This window comes from Thermobia domestica, chromosome 10 (genome assembly GCF_964235325.1).
Source record: "Thermobia domestica chromosome 10, izTheDome1.hap1.1, whole genome shotgun sequence".
In the NCBI taxonomy this organism is placed as follows: domain Eukaryota; kingdom Metazoa; phylum Arthropoda; class Insecta; order Zygentoma; family Lepismatidae; genus Thermobia; species Thermobia domestica.
In genome coordinates, this window is record NC_137463.1 from 259,023,291 (window position 1) to 259,036,713 (window position 13,423).

The following is a 13,423-nucleotide window of genomic DNA, read 5'->3' on the forward strand; positions in this document are numbered from 1 at the left end:
AGCAGGAATGCCAGACTCGAAAAACAGGTGTACATTTACTTTCCTGACAGATAATACATTGTCCTTATATTCTCTTATAAAGTATTCTGAAAACATTTGTCTGGATGAAACTTCCATCCAATCAACTCTGTTTTCAAATTCTCTTATGAAGTCTTCTGATAATTTTTGATTACATGGGATTTCCTTCCAATTCACTTTATCTTTCAATTCTCTGATAAGTATTCTGATAATTTTTGGTATTTGCTTACATTATCCTAATTTACCTTCTTAATATTCAAAAGTCGAGTTCTATCTTGTCTCAAATCTTCATCTCCATACATTTTAATCTACTCATACAATGGAACGTTTTCAAACAACTTATTTACTATAGATTTGTAGCTTTTGTTTTCTTCACTGAGTTGTTGTGATTTATATTCTAAGCATATTATTTTTTCTATTCTTTATTAAACGTTTCAATTGTGATATAGTTTTTATCGTTTTCGGAAAAGCTTGTACACTTTTAAAAATAATTTCATTTTTATTGACCTTTACAAAAATCAAATTATTTATATTTATATACAGAAAATCGTATTCGAACATGTCACTTGCTAAACAAGTATTATCTCTTACACCTGTATTCAATCGTGTGAATTATTTATATGATGATGATGATGATTTTTAATTGATGTTGAGTATGTTTCAGATGATATTTATTATAACCCAGATAATCGAGATGATGTTGATGATGAAAGAGTTAATTTTGATAATCCTGAATTCATTAATTTCTGCATTGTTTTTGACATGTTAGATCATGTATTTAAAAAGTTGTTAAGGAAAATAACGAACGCCTTATTCAAAATATTATTGAAGAGCATATTATTAATTTGTCAGATGAAAGATATACTAACAGATGAGCAATTGTCTTATATGCGTTTTACTGAAAATTTTACAGAAGATTTTATACGTAAATACAACAATAAGATTAATTGGAAAGACTTAACATACAATGACTTATCAGATTTCATAAGAGAGTTTGCAGATAGAGTTAATTATCTGACTAAAACATGCAATGATATATCAGAAGATTTCATAAGAGAGTTTGCTGAGAAGGTTGATGGGGGGAATATTTTCAAACTAAAATTATCAGAAGATTTTATTAGAGAGTTTGCTGATAAAGCTAATTCGGATTACATATCATGGTTTCAAACTTTATCTGTGAACTTTAAAAGACATTATGCCGATAGAGTATGCTGGATAGGAATTTCATTGAGACAACGTATATCAAAGGCTTTTGTTTTAGAATTCAAAGATAAGATTCCTAACGAGCTTCTCTTTCTATTTAGCCACTATTTCGATTAGAGGAAGCTTCTATAATTGTTATTCACAGAAGTTAAACAGATCTATTCTATTAAAACACATAATAACCAATCATACTAATAATCAATTTCTTTAACTACATCTTCTTCTATTAGTGGCGTCCAAAACTCATTACCTCTACCTTTATGAATATCTAGTTCTTGTTGCATTAGATTAAACAGCTTAACACTGTTAGTGTCTCTAAACTTTCCGTAAATGATCTCATGATCAGGATATTTCTCCTACGCTTCATTAAGAGGTTTGTATAAACTTCCCTTCTGTCATCTGAGAGCAGAATAAGGGGAAGGATTATTTTGTTCTTCTTGTGTATGATTAAACAGTTATCTTTTGAACCATTATTAGTATATGTTGTTGCTGCTTTCACTCTACATTTTGAATTGTTCTGTTTTCCATTGCTTTTTCCATTTCGTATAATCTGGTTTGTAGATTTTCAATGTTATCATGGTATTGCTTAAAGTCCTGGGTAAAATAGTATTTGATAACGTTACTACTATACACTTATCATAAAAATCAAACATTAACCACGAAGCTATTTTGAGAATTATTCCTTTGTATACATATGTTCCAGAAATCAAATTATTCATTTCATTACCTGCAAGCCTTACTTTATATGTTGCATGTTTAAAGTGGAGCACATCTGATCTACTTAGTTGTTTGTTATAATATTTGTTGAAGATTCTTCGAATTAATTAATTTTATCGAATCTTTCAATGGCTTTCCTCCAAGCTCATACAATTTACTTTCGTTGAAGTATCCCTTCTCGTTATTTATAATAAACTTAAAATCACCAAATAAACCGTACCAATAGTTATCTTTAATCTGTTCTTAGCAAATATCGTTTAAACTATAAGAATTATCCCCAGTACTCGTATTTTTCATGAAGAAAATAGTTTTATTTCATTTTTATGGGTAATATCTATAGAAAGATATATATTAAATCTACACTACACTACATTATCTCTATCTATCCAACTATTGTAAGAATTATCGAACCCTAGCCATGTCACATATTCTTTATTGACTTTCTTTCATAAAACATTTCAACAAGGTACTCATCTTTGTATTTAGTTTTTAATAATTCTTGCTCATAGAACCTTCCTTGTACATCCTCATTATCTAAATCTTTTATTCTGTATGTTGGTGGATTACATGGAATACCCTCTGTAATAACAAATACTTCTGTTGACCAGTTAGGCGTATATCCTTTCTCAAACAAACCTTTAGATCCATTTATACAAACGTAATCATTAATTATATATTTAGGTTTAACACGCTTATATTCTTTCCTATATACTTTTTCTAATATTATTTGCTCATTCTATTTATTACCTTCTACAGGCTTTATACCAATTGCTATATGTATTTTATTATTATACTCGTGAACCAATTCTTGTAATATCGCTGTCCACTTATAATTTCCTTGCGAAATAAACTTTTTCCACATGTTTTGTTTAAGAGTTCTGTTGAAGCGTTCTACTATGGAAGCATTTTTACCATTAGAAGTTGAGTAACTCATTGACTCATTAACTCTGTGAAGTCCTTGTTATAAAATCCATCACCTTAATCAGTTCGTAAGTTACTAGGTTTTTTTTTTTATTTTCAATACTGATTCAAACGCTTCTCTAACATTCTTACCGCTCTTATCTTTAACAGGAACCGCAAACGTAGATTTCGACAACACATCAATAATCGTTAGTAAAGTTTAGCTTTTGTTTAATTTGGAAACACCTTTAAATATTCCATCATCCATTTCTACAAGATCAGCTTGCCATAAATCATCTATACCTTTTATAACAACTCTTAACCTAGGATAGTTTTTCTTTTGCAGGTTTAAACACCGTGCTCGTGGATTTTCTCGGGGTTCTCCCGTTTCCTCCCACTTTCTTCATTCCACCATTTCACTCATCTCTCATTATCACCGTCTCCTTTAGCCTAACCGGCATAATCGTGGGACGCTAAACTTAAAAGATTTCTTTTGCAGGTTTGTGAATTTCTTCTGTAATGACTTCTCTAACACTTTTACCTTCTTCTAGTCAATCTTTCTTTTTAACGAATTGAGATTTAGTAACACCGTACCCACAACAAATACCTTTCTTAATATATCTTCCATTCTTCCTTCGCTCTATTCTAATGGCATCTTTGTATCTGTTGATTTCTTACACTTAACACAATATATCCTATTTATTATATAGAAAAAATATAGAAGATCTCTTTATATGTGCGTAATCACAAATAACAATTGTTGTTCATCGAAAGCTGAATTTTTATCTCCTTGAAACATTATTATATCACACTTTTTAACGTCTAAAGGAAAAGTTTCAACTGCAGTATTGTTTGAAACTATATGTAAAAAGTATCTATCAAGAGTTAATTCCATATGCATTATTTTTCCATCATAGACAAGTTTATAACCATTAGATAGATTAAATATTCTAAAGATTGGATCTTTAATATTTTTACTTCTCTATCGACATAATAAACGAATAGTTTCCTTCTTCATAATGAACATATTTGCTTCTTTGTTTGATATTTGGAAAATCTTCTTTTGTAACATATTTATCTAATGCTGAGTTAACCTGACTAAATGTTACAGCTTCATAACTTAGAACCGCACCACGTAAATAAATCATTCATCTATCTCCGACCAATATATTTCTATCTCCTATGAAAAAAAAAATAATTCATTTGAGAATTCTGAATAAGATCTAATTTATTTTTCTTTCTTTCTTTATATATATACAGAAACAGTCAAAAGAACAGTCAATAAACAGTCAGTGAAAAAGTGATAGAAAGAACTTTGAGGGTGTATTAAAATCATTACAATACACACACACACACACACACATATATATATATATATATATATATATATATATATATATATATATATATAGTAATGATTTTAATACACCCTCAAAGTTCTTTCTATCACTTTTAACTGACTGTTTATTGATTCAAGCTATTGAAAAATTACTACATCTTGTTGATCAACTGCATTAGCTACATTAACAAGTCTTTTGTTTTGAAAATCAACCCATTTTGTATTATTTGACGTAAAAATTTATCTAGATCACTAAAATTTCTAGGCGTCCTTAATAGTTCTAATTGCTCTTTGCTAATGAGAGTCTTACTTTTAATATTACCAAAGATATCCATATTTATTATATATAACAAATTTAGATTATTTAACAGCAAGAAGAACAGTGATATGAGCTCCACCAATATCAATCAAATCACCACTCTCATCTCGAATTGAAATTTATTACGACGTATTGGGAAAAATATCTTTGCTTTGGGCTCATATATGATTGGTTCTCTAAACTCTGCATTTGTTCTAAATGTTGCGATTAAATCTGTTTCGTTCTGCGTTGTGTCATTGTGTTTTATAATCATACCTTCTGCTAAGTCTCAGTGAATATTTATAGTACCAAATGGATAAAATTTTGTTGGCTTATCTCTAATATGCTCTGTTTTCTGCGGTAAATTCTTCTCACTGAAACCTAATACAGTATTAATAGTATCTAAGTTTAAGTCACAACTTTTGCTTAATATTTAAACTCTATTTTTCTTTCTGTTTTCCGTAAATTAAACTCTACATCCTAAAATACCGATGGAATGCATTCTAATTGATCTAATATATTCCTCTAATTCTTTTGAATTATATTGACCAGGCGGAAGTGTGATTTTCTGTGAAAAAGATACCTGTTCTGTACAAATAGGATCTCCGCAATGTATACTAACGGTTAATTTATTATTTTTCTGTAATGTTTGGTGCTTGTGTAAAGTCCTACAAGAACTATTTCTAATGGATAGTGACCGGATGTTTTCAAATGGATAGTGGAGAGATATGATTAGTATAGATTAATAACCATTTAACTTAAATACTATAATTTATTATATAACACAAAATAGAGTGGATAATTGGGATATTAAACTAAGGTTAACAGAACGAAGAACGAAGAGAAAGAGGAATGGTGAGTTACCTCCTGATGATATGTTTAATAGTTGGGCCTAGTGGGTGCGGAAAAACAACGCTCATGATTGATAATTTCTTGTTGGCATCTGACTGGTTAAAATATGGAAGTATTTATACCTATTCTAAGAGTCTCAATCAACCTAAATGCAAACAACAAATAACGAAGAGATTATTCTACTAGATGAATCTGAGAATGATTCTGTCGTAGTGTTTGATGATTTCACTTTAGAAGAACAAAATCATGAATGTTGTGGATGTTGTGTTTAATTCTTGGTAGTCATAAAGGTTTAAACTGTTTCTATCTCAGACGAACCTATTCTAAAGTACCAAAGAATTAATCTGCGGTAACTTAAACATTTTTTATATCTTTACAAAAGACAATGTGAATTTAAAACCTATATATGATGAACTTGTTGGGTTTGATATGTCGTTTGAAAAATTACAATCTTTTTTGCAATAAATGTTTGGGAGAAGAGCATAGTTTCTTCACAATAGGTATGACTAGAAAAACGAATAATGGTGAATAAGAAATAAAATTAGAGTTTCTAAAAGTGTAATTAAAACGTAGGTAAACGTGGATGAACGTAAATGAACGTGGACGAAAGTAGATGAATGTGGATGTTGTGTTGCGTTGTATTTCATTGTGTTGTGTTACCTTGCGTTGTGTTTTTTATTTTTTATTTATGTAATAAATGCATTTTAATAGAGCTAAGAAATTTATAAAGTTAAGGCAAGAACTTGTTTAAAGATTTAAGGAAATTAAACAGGCTAATCGAAGTAAATATGAGAAATACGTATAAAGAAGAAGATCAGTCTATTACCGATGCAATTAAAGATTTAGGACAAGATATATTAAAAGTAGCAGAATAAAATAAAAATCTAATTCAAGAGTTAGTTCCAGTTGTACATAAAATTGCGAGAATAGATTCAATCTTATTAGTGACGCTTCCTATGCATGATAGTCTAATAAGAGTAAGTGAAAGTGATACACCTATAACACAAGAAATAAAACATATTAAATAGCAAATTAAGTATAAAGTAGAAGCAGTAGAGTCTTTAGCAACTACTCATTTTGGTAAGATTCAATCAAGATATTATGCAACTAGGGATGATAAAATTTTGTAATACAACCATATGATAAAGATGCGAAAATCATACATATGATAGGGGTACAGAAGTTGAAATTGATGGTGAAGGGTTATTCATTAATAATCGGCATTACACAGGAACAGAAGGTTTATGGGAAATACTAACAAAACATAATGCAACAAACCATAATGATGATGACCTAAAAATATATTATACATAAATAGTCATTGATTCTAATTGTGCATTTCATAACAATGATCCAAATACAAGAAAACAACGATCTATTAAAAGTGAAAAATATAAAAAATATAAATCTACTGGGGTGAATATGTAAATAAACTTTTGCTCCAACACCAACAAGGAAGAAAACAGAAGAGGGAATCAGGATATATATAACAAATTACCAAGAGAATATATATGGATGGATGATGTTAGAAATCTAATTGATCGATTGTTATAGATTGAGAAGAAAAAGCTGAAATAATAACTTTTATAATGATAAAGTGGGCATTATGGATATGATTAATTCTAAACTCTCACAATTTATTCCTAATGATTCCAAGGGTATAGGTTATTTGATAAAGATATTGAATGCGCTACCACCAAAATTTTTGAATAATGAGAAGTTTGGAAAAGGAATACTAAATGATTTGATTAATAAACTTCCATTTGAGATGCATATTCCAGGATATATGCATATGCATATACATATGCATATGCATATACTACACTACAAGTTAACAATATAAACAAAGAAATAAAGACAAATGATCGTTATGGAGCTTTTACATTTACTATTCCAACCGTTTTAGCTTTAATAGGTGCTCTTGGTTCTGCTGCTACTGGAGTTGCTGCTGTAGCCGAAACGGTAGATGATGCAAAAAAGAGTAAAAAGGAATTTGAACAAGACACATAACTTAGCAATGGAAGTGAAACAAGGTGGTGAGCTCCTAAATGCGTAAAGCCCAAAAGAGTAATAAAGAAAAAGAAGGAATTAAACCTATAAGTAACTCTTATCTAATAAATCTTATTAAACACTTTAAGATAAAAAATTTTAGAGGTGTATTTTTGAGTGATGAATTACCAAAAGAGCCAAAGAAGAATGACTGTGGTATTATTAAGTTTGATACGTCTAAAAATATAGGAACCCATTGGATTTGTTATTGGAAGGAGGGAAATAGAAAGTATGTGTTTGATTCATTCGGAGGTAATCCACCAAAAACACAAAAATCTTAGTCATAATAATATAATGTACAGTAACAATCGTATAGACCATTTTAACGAGGTAATCTGTGACATTTATGTATTACAGTGTTAAAAATGTTAACAGATGTATATAGTCTTCCAGAAATTATTAGCGAACTAAATAGAAATAAAATGTACGTAGAAATTATATTTAAGTTGGAGTTTAATTCGTAAAATACTTTTCTTTGTAATAAATATGGATAAAATAAAGTCATGTGAATTAAAGTCTTTTAAGCCTAATCAAAAAACAATCGATAATTTAAATAAACCAAACAGGTCTATTGAGTTTGATATTGATGAAGGTAATGGTTTTATTCATCCTTCATTATACTGATATGTATGTAATTTTTTAAATAAGGGGTAGAGACGCTGAAGGTGAGTACAACGATAAACTAAATATTAAACTCATTAATAACTTCTTTCCGTATCTGTTTTCTCAAATACAAATCTGTAAGCATGGTTGAATATTGGACACTATAGACTACCCTGGTTTAACTTCAACTGCAGTAAATACGTGTACAATTTCAAAACCATAAGCAAATCATTATGATGAAATTGGAAGAGAATGAATTAATTGGTTGAGAACAGAGGGAGAAATAGTATTTCTATTAAGACATTTACCAGGATTTTGTTCTGATTATAAAGATAATATGTGAAAAGGAGGAATAAAATATATATTTAAAAGAAGGGAATCTGATGATAATGCATTTGGAAAACGAAGAAACAAGATGGAATTTGAGAATGATCAGCCACATCCAGGTAAAATCAAAACTACAAATATGGAATTGAGAATGCCTATTGTTATTTATGAATGAAACAATGCAACCTTCGTTGAATGAAACTATGCAACCATGTTAAAAGAGGGTAAGATTTCTATTTCCTTCATCACACATCAATGACTACAGAAGACAGTTACAGACAAATATCTCTAATTCAATTTACCCACACAATTTAACCCGAATGAATTTTATATGCTCAATTCTGTAATTGCCTATTTTCAAACTTATAGAAATGATAGTAAAGAAAAAGACTCAAGCAAATTCGATCCCGTAAAGTTGTCAATATCCATTTCAAAAATGGTCGTAGCGAATCTTTTTCTTTACAATCTTTTAATTTAGATTTCGAAAAACATAAATATCTTAAAGCATATGAGATGTATACAATATATAAGAGAGCTACCACTGGAAATACAGAAATGTATTACTATCCAAGAGAGTTCTTAGAAAATTGACCGATGTTTGTAATGAATAAATACAAGTAAACATAAATCAGTAACAGTACACGATATATCTAATTTGAAAATGACGGTTAATTTTGCAAATGATCCCGAAAATCAATTTGTTATGTTATGATTGGCAAGAAGAACTTTGAATACGATGTAGAGAAAGAAAATATGATTAAGAAAATGTAATCAATTATATGTTTATTAGATTTGTTTAGTTTGTAAGTGTTTTTATGATAATGTCAAAAATTATTTAATAAAATGAATATTCCAGATAACATTCCACAAAATAATTTAATTGCGTTAATTGAGGATGCCATATTAAAATTTGAGAAATTATTAACGAAAAACAAAAGGAAGTGCAACAGAATAAAATGTCTGTGCTAGTCTTATCACATTATTAATTCTATCAGCTTCTACAGGGTTTACTAATGTATTTATTCCTGTTAGAGTGCATTCCATTATGGCATCTGCATTTGCTACTGGTTCAGCCAAAAAAAACAGCCTGTCTAATAATTCAATATAGCTTCAAAGAAAGAGTATTATAAAAAATATGGTGAATTACCTAGGTAAATTGAGTGGTTGAAGATGAGCTTAATGTAATTAAGTTAATGAATGGTAAATTAATAGATGAAAATATAAGGACTATTGTTAATAGAGTCAATTAACGAAATTCGAGAATATTAGAAACAGAAATGAAGTTCATAAAAATTTACTAGAGAGAAGTGATACGTTACTATGGAACCTAAGAGGATATTTATTCTTACCAACACATTCAACGTAATCATCAAGAACGTTCAGGATCATACTGAAATGGTGTTTGACGTGAATGACTGCTTATTTTCTTTAAACTATGACCAATGGACTGAGCTTAGGAAGTAATTGTTTCCCATAGAGAACAAGATAACCAGGAGATTTCACTATCATTATCCGAACTTGTAATCATGTATACATAATACATACAATTTAGGAAATAAGTTTTTATGGTTATATCATAAAAGCTACTTATAGAGATATCCTTAGCAATATGCAATCTAGAAGTGAGCAGTTTAATTTTTAGATCAGTGATATCACTTGCGTATTGGGCAATGTCAGTGGAAGGAAAAGTACTGCGTTAAATAATATTGGCTAGTGAGGTTTGTCATGTCAGTGGCGTATTTAATAAAATATGTCGATGCTTTATAACTTAACTAAAGTACTCCAGTAAATTATATTGGCTAGTGACGGGTGTGCTAGAAGTTATAGGAGCGCTGTGGTCAGTGAGTGGTGTATGAGTGGCCCCGTAGTGAGGTTTCTTATATACTTTCATTGTTTGGAGTATTTTGCCCAATGAACACCGAATGTCACTGACATTATAATTAATTGTGTTTGTAATGTATTTGCTTATTGTATACTTATGCAAGAAGAAAGGAAACACTGATCATACATGAATTGGAACTTGCAACCGGAAGTAGGCTCAAATCTTGCAAACGGTGCGAGATGGTGAAAAATAATCGAAAAATCCCCCTTTATGGTACCCCTTGCCGATATTTTTATTAAGACGTCTTTCACTTGTGTCTGTAAAAGGACATGTATAGATGTTATGAGGTATGACAAAGAGATTCATGCTCATGTGTGAATGATGTGCTTTAAAGAGAGCGAAGGTTCTGCTAGTTTTAGATATAAAAATTTAACGATTGTAGGGCAATATGATATTTTTTGTAACAGAGTAAAATTATTTTCAGTGATATATATATATATATATATATATATATATATATATATATATATATATATATATATATATATAGATAGATAGATAGATAGATAGATAGATAGATACTGCAAATATGCTACGAACTAGTTCGTCTACACGATATTTCTTCTGTCTTGTAAATCTTTTTGTTTTTGTAAATGTATGTCTATTTTAACTACTATATTTATTTTATAAGAATATTTACTGATTCATTTACTTTTCTCAGGTGTTGTAGGAAATTACATTATGTGGGTCAGCGGATACAGAGAGTGTTTGTTTGAGAACTCTGTAGTAAATCCTGTCCAGAGTGTTTTCCATCATGTATTATATATATTGCCAAGTTATGTATTAGTAAGTGCGTTAAAGGACTTCATTCTCACAGTGAAATATGACAACGAGTGCAAATACGTAACAAGAAGTATTTGCATGGAGATTGGAAACTACCCAGACCTCGGGAATTGTTGCAGTACGTATAGTTTAAGATAATTTAAATAATTTACGTATAAGGAATAGTCATTTTGATTGTTGAAGTTGTTTCAAAGCATGTTGGTACCTCTCAAGATCCATTTAGACCTACAAAATCTTATTTAGACCTCAAAAGTCCCATTTAGACTTTGCCGGGGACCCAAATTGTCCATTAAAGTTCCATATAGACCTCATACGAATTTGAGTGCTCGGAAAACCCTGTCTAAACGGATCATTTTTGCGCAAATAAAAATCATGCATCTATCTATGTACTATGGTTGTCAGAATAATGGACACATCTGGGAAAGTCCAAACGTTATATGACGTTGGACTCCCTTTCTCGCTAAGAACAGCTCTGATGCAATGTGAACGGAGTCACAGAGGTAGGAAGTGCAATATTATACCATTCTGCATGCACGATATCACTCAGTTGCATGAGAAAGCATGGAGTGGAAATATGCATCTGATGTGTGTCTCCAAAATGGATCAAAGATGTTCAATTATGTTCAGTTCTTTGGAGACTGAGCATGCAAAAGAGCTTTTCACCGTAATTCCGACCTTTCTCAAAGCAGAGCAGAGTATCATTCCCCGGAAACAACATCTGGACCAGAGATGGGCACCTTCACTCATTTTTGCCCTCAAGAGGGCTGCCCTCACCCTCATTTCGGTAGATGAGGGTGTGGGTGTCTGAAGGTGAGTGTAAAGAGTCCATTGAGGGTGAGTGTAAAGAGTCGATTGAGGGTGAGGGTATCTGAAGGTGAGGGTGAGGGTGTCTGAGGGTGAATGTGGAGAAGTCGATTGACGGTGAGGGTGGCTCAGGGCGAGTATGAGGGAATCAACTGGGGGTGAGGGATTCAACTGAGGGTAAAGTTGGCTGAGGGTAAGGAAGTCGATTGGGGGGTAAGGGTGACTGAGGGTTAGCAAAAATGCCCATCACCGGAATGAATTCCTGAAGGATGTTTGCTTGAAAGTTATTTGTTTGGGAAATGGTTGAAATAGCACTTTCCTGCGAACTTCAAATAGAGTAGCAACCTGGTTGGCACAGTGACGTAATTAGGTCATAAAACATCAGCTGGTCCAGTGTACGTATTAATGGGGATTGTGAAAGGGATATTCCGTGTGACAAAAATTTAATTCCCTCCCTGAAGAACATTTTCATTTTCTCCCTCTAGTATTATTTTGAGTGGTCATATAGATAGAAAAGATAACGTATTTTATGTAACGAAGCAAAAACTAGGTATTTATATCTGACTTAAAACATGTTATAAACATTTTTGCAGTCGTCACAATTACACACTTTGTTTCTTGGAATAGTTACTTATTAATGCGGAAAACATTCTTTTTGTCAGAACCAAACTATAGAGGCTCGAGAGGAGTGGAAATTTAAACAAAATTCTGCAATTCTTGGAAAAGCACACATTGTAAGACGTGTCAATCTCACAACCCCTCATAACATTCGTTGTAACGGATATATATATTTTAAATTTAATTGATAAGTTTGTTATTTGGTTGCCTGCTTAAATGTACAGTACACATCATGTTTTGCCACTCCCATATAGAAACATAATTAGTGGTTAGTCCAATTTTAACTAATACAAATTTAAACTACTGTTACTTATTTTCTAACACTCCTCATTGCTAGTCTAGTGGTTAGCGTGTGCACCAGTGATGCACAGGGTCACGGGTTCAATTCTAGGCGAGCGAAGGACTTAATTTTACCATTATTCATTTGCATTAGTCGCCCGTCTCCCTTAGAATAAAGGTCATATCCGTGGAACGTTAAACTAACCATTCTAATTTCGTATTTAAGAAGTTTGGCTTACCAACACTTCTAGAGGGTGAGAGAATCGATTGAGTCGGGATTCGCGCGAGAGAGTCGATGTACTATTTGTAATGTGTGATATTTATCCACTTGAAGAGTGTGTGACATTTGAGGCTGGTTTGGGAAATAGAAATGTTTATATATATATATATATATATATATATATATATATATATATATATATAGATTCTCATGAGTGGTGTTTGAAGCTGGCATTTGTACTTGTTGTTTTAGTAACAAATTCCATGGCATCTTTTTTTACATTAACATTATAGAGTAAAGAAAGCTCTTGAATTTACAAGGTAGGACATTTATATAAAGTCTTTTATGGAAAGCTATTCTGAAAGAATGGTGTGTCGTTTGCCACAATTCGATTTTGGTGTTGTTTGTCACAATATTTTAATTGAGGATTTTATACTTCGTATTCTAGTAAAGATTAGCACATATCTGACAAAACAGCTAAATTTTGCCGGGAACTTATATTCGTATTAATCCCTTGCAAAAAAAGTTGTG

At 31.0% G+C, this 13,423-nt stretch overlaps 1 protein-coding gene across 3 annotated transcripts in view; it reads left to right on the forward strand.

Moving 5' to 3' along the window:
- Positions 1 to 13,423, forward strand: part of LOC145663173 (ATP-binding cassette sub-family A member 17-like) — a 379,444-nt gene that overhangs the window by 267,599 nt on the left and 98,422 nt on the right. For all 3 annotated transcript variants that reach the window (XM_081729505.1, XM_081729507.1, XM_081729508.1), the window contains one exon: positions 10,850 to 11,089. In XM_081729505.1, the coding sequence (XP_081585631.1) occupies positions 10,850 to 11,089 (240 nt within the window). The remainder of the gene's footprint in view (positions 1 to 10,849; positions 11,090 to 13,423) is intronic.